Source organism: Glycine max, chromosome 4 (genome assembly GCF_000004515.6).
Source record: "Glycine max cultivar Williams 82 chromosome 4, Glycine_max_v4.0, whole genome shotgun sequence".
NCBI lineage: Eukaryota > Viridiplantae > Streptophyta > Magnoliopsida > Fabales > Fabaceae > Glycine > Glycine max.
In genome coordinates this window covers 5,187,988-5,191,273 of record NC_016091.4, presented here as the reverse complement: position 1 = coordinate 5,191,273, position 3,286 = coordinate 5,187,988, and the positions used below count along the sequence as shown (strand labels likewise).

Sequence of the window (3,286 nt, the reverse complement as noted above, 5' to 3'; positions counted from 1 at the left end):
TTATCTCTGACGGGTAATGAAACTTTGATATTTTTATTTTATTTCCATTCCCTATATTTTTGTGAATCTAAACAAAGGGTTAATGAATCTGAAATAAAATCCAATTAATAATAAATAAATAAAAATTAATTTACTGGTTTTTTATTGTGTACTCATTAGCATATGATTAGAGGCTTGGGACCTTCTTCACGTGCTATCTTGGACAGTAGAATTGAGAAAGGAGAACATGATCTTTGAGCTTAATTGTAAACTGGCTGTTGATTTAATAAATAGTTCCCTTATAGGTTTTTCAGAATATCATTTCATTTTAAATAAGTGTAGAGCTCGACTTTCCTTGTTTTCTAACTCTAGTGTGAATTTTGTAAGAAGACAACCTGACCAAGTAGCTCATTCCCTAACTAGAGAAACTTGATTTTCTCTGCAGGCATCCTCATCTTTGACTATATTTATCATTGTATCTCTTCTCATATTATGAATGAATTGCACTAAACATTTTTCTTTTAAAAAATAAAAAATGGAAAGCTTTTACTAGAAAAGAATATTCTTTTTATAAAAAAAAAATATTTATTTTATTGTATTAAATATACAAGTCATGTTGTTGTTTATGTAATTTAATTTTTTAATAAAATAGTACCATGAAACACATGGATTAATTGATCCAATATTATTTGAACTTAACTAATGGTCTTAAATTCAAATCATAAATACATAGATATAAAAACAATTTAATTAGAGGGAAAGCTTTCCTCCCATTTATGTGTAAATTCAAAATCACTGGTTATACTACAAATAATTTAATGTTGATTAATTCATGTGTTGGGAGTCTTTTTATTGTGTCTATGCATATACTACCATAAAAAAATTACTTCTTTTATTTTATTATAATTGTCGTATAATTGTTATTTTAATTTTTCGATATAACATTAATTATTTGTTTTCACTTATATTTTATTATAATATTAATGATATGAATACAAAAACAAAAAAAAATGAATTAAAGATGATAAAATTAATTTTGTAAAATTATTACTCTTTAATCTATTTATTAATTGTTCTTTTTACCTGTATGAAACAAGCTAAGATTGATAATTAGAATGGGATGGAAAAAGTATTAAACTTGTATTTAACTAAGGAATTTTGTATTAGGTGTCCATCAATAAAAAATAAAATAAAAAGAAAAATAATAGAATACTACTACCTTTATTTAATATTACTTAACTTTGTAAGACTTATAATTTAATATAAATTTAAACACTCTAAACAAATTTTTTTTTTACAATGATGAAGTTATTAAAAGGAATGCTTAACTTAATTTTTATGAATCCTACAATATTCAAAAAAATAGTTAATTTATGATATAAATTTATTAAGCAAAAATTATTTATATAAATAACACCATATCATTTGATCCAATGAAAAAAATTAAATAACATTAACAACTCATATAAAGATGTTGTGATTCAACTATTAGGTTAATTTTTTAACCAATTATTCTAACTCCTAAGCACACTCCATCGGCAGGTAGCGTGAGTCTCATCTCATATGTATGTATATATTTTGTCATTTTGTTGAATGCTTTTCTAATTTCCATCGTTAAAAATGAATTCATTTATCCCTCACCAACCGGAGGCTTGAAGAACACGAGATTTGCTTTTGTTTTTTTTGTTTTGACTAAAGTTAAGAAGAGGAAGTTCCTTCCTAGGGTTAAAAAGCCTCTCCCTTTTAATTAACACCATACATGATGCAAAGATGAGTCTGAGTCTGAGTCTGAGTCTTCCTTTCCTAATTCCCTTCCCCCTTCCATAAAAGCACCCCCATTCCCCAAACCTCAACAATTAACAAAGTGAACATCAGAACATACAAACAAGCCTCTAATTACAATAATGTCCTCATCCCCGTTCCCTTCTTGCTTCCGCCCCTCCCCCAACGCCGAATCCCACCCTCCTCCCCCTCCGCCGCCGCACTCCACAATCTCCAACCTCACAATCTACCACACCGACACAGGCCCCGTGTCCCTAACATGGTCACGCTCCATTGTTGGACGCTCCCTCCACATTCAGCTCCACCAAAACCCCTTAGATTCCCCACCCTACCCTAACCCTAACCCTAACCCCTCCCCCTCCACCACCCTCTCCTTCCACCTCCACATAAGACCCTTCCTCTTCTGGAAAAAACACGGTTCCAAAAAACTCGCCCCCAACACCCACCTCTTCTGGAACCTCTCCAGAGCCAAATTCGGCGCCACCCCCGAACCCCTCTCCGGCTTCTACGTCGCCCTAGTAGTCCACAACCACATGACCCTCCTCATCGGAGACGCCGCCAGAGACGCGTTTTCAAAGTCCAAGGCGCGCCACCCAAACACGCCGCAACTCCTCCTCCTAAAAAAAGAACACGTCTTTGCCGACAGGCTGTACACCACGCGCGCCACGTTCGGAGGTAAAGCGCGTGAGATTCAGATCGATTGCGGCTACCACGACCACTCCAAGCTCTGCTTCAGCGTGGACGGGGAGAAGGTGCTGCAGATTAAGCGCTTGAAGTGGAAGTTCAGAGGGAACGAGCGGGTTCAGGTGGACGGCGTGCACGTGCAAATCTCGTGGGACCTTTATAACTGGCTGTTTGACAAGAACAACAACAGCAGCAGTGGCGCCGACGCGCACGCCATTTTCATGTTCAAATTCGAGGAGGACGAGGTTGAGGCGGTCGGGGGGGATAGGAACAACCTGGTTGCGCTGTGGAATTTGGGGGCTTCGGAATGGGGCAAGACTTGGTCCTCTTCTTCGCTGTCGTCTTCCGGTGGGTCTTTCGGTGGAAGCTCCTCCGTCTTGGAATGGTCCAGTGTGGAGGAGAATGAGTTGGTCGTTCCTGTTGGTTTCTCTCTGCTCGTTTACGCTTGGAAACGCTGAAGGGGTACTATTGGAATTTTCGATTGGTTTTCTTCTGTTATGCACTGCTAACTCGTTAGAATTTAGGATGCATGTGTGTGATATTTCCCCCACTAACCCATTCGTTTCGTGGACATACATAATTAGGGATTGAATAAGTGGAATTAGAATGTACAAGCATAAGCATGTGAGAATCTATTAGCGGATTCGAACTTGACCATTGATGTTACAGATTCTTCTTTTGGAAGTAGATGGAACTCTGTTGTGAGTCTTTCTTTTTTTTATCTTTGTACTTGGTATCTGGTTTTATCTGGAACTTGATGCCATGTAATGTAAATTCTTTTTGTAACTCATTGTTTGCAGCCGAGAATCAAATTGATTCAGACGTGATGAAAACGAATTTG

General features: G+C 36.6%; 1 protein-coding gene across 1 annotated transcript; it reads left to right on the top strand.

Moving 5' to 3' along the window:
- The first annotated feature begins 1,883 nt into the window (after positions 1-1,883).
- On the top strand, positions 1,884-2,903 carry LOC100775282 (uncharacterized). The gene has a single exon (XM_026128176.2). The coding sequence runs from the start codon at positions 1,884-1,886 to the stop codon at positions 2,901-2,903; it is 1,020 nt and encodes a 339-aa protein (XP_025983961.2).
- The last annotated feature ends 383 nt before the right edge of the window (positions 2,904-3,286 follow it).

Excerpts from the sequence above, each read along its gene's own strand:
- LOC100775282 (XM_026128176.2), top strand. The coding sequence starts at position 1,884 with ATGTCCTCATCCCCGTTCCCTTCTTGCTTCCGCCCCTCCCCCAACGCC.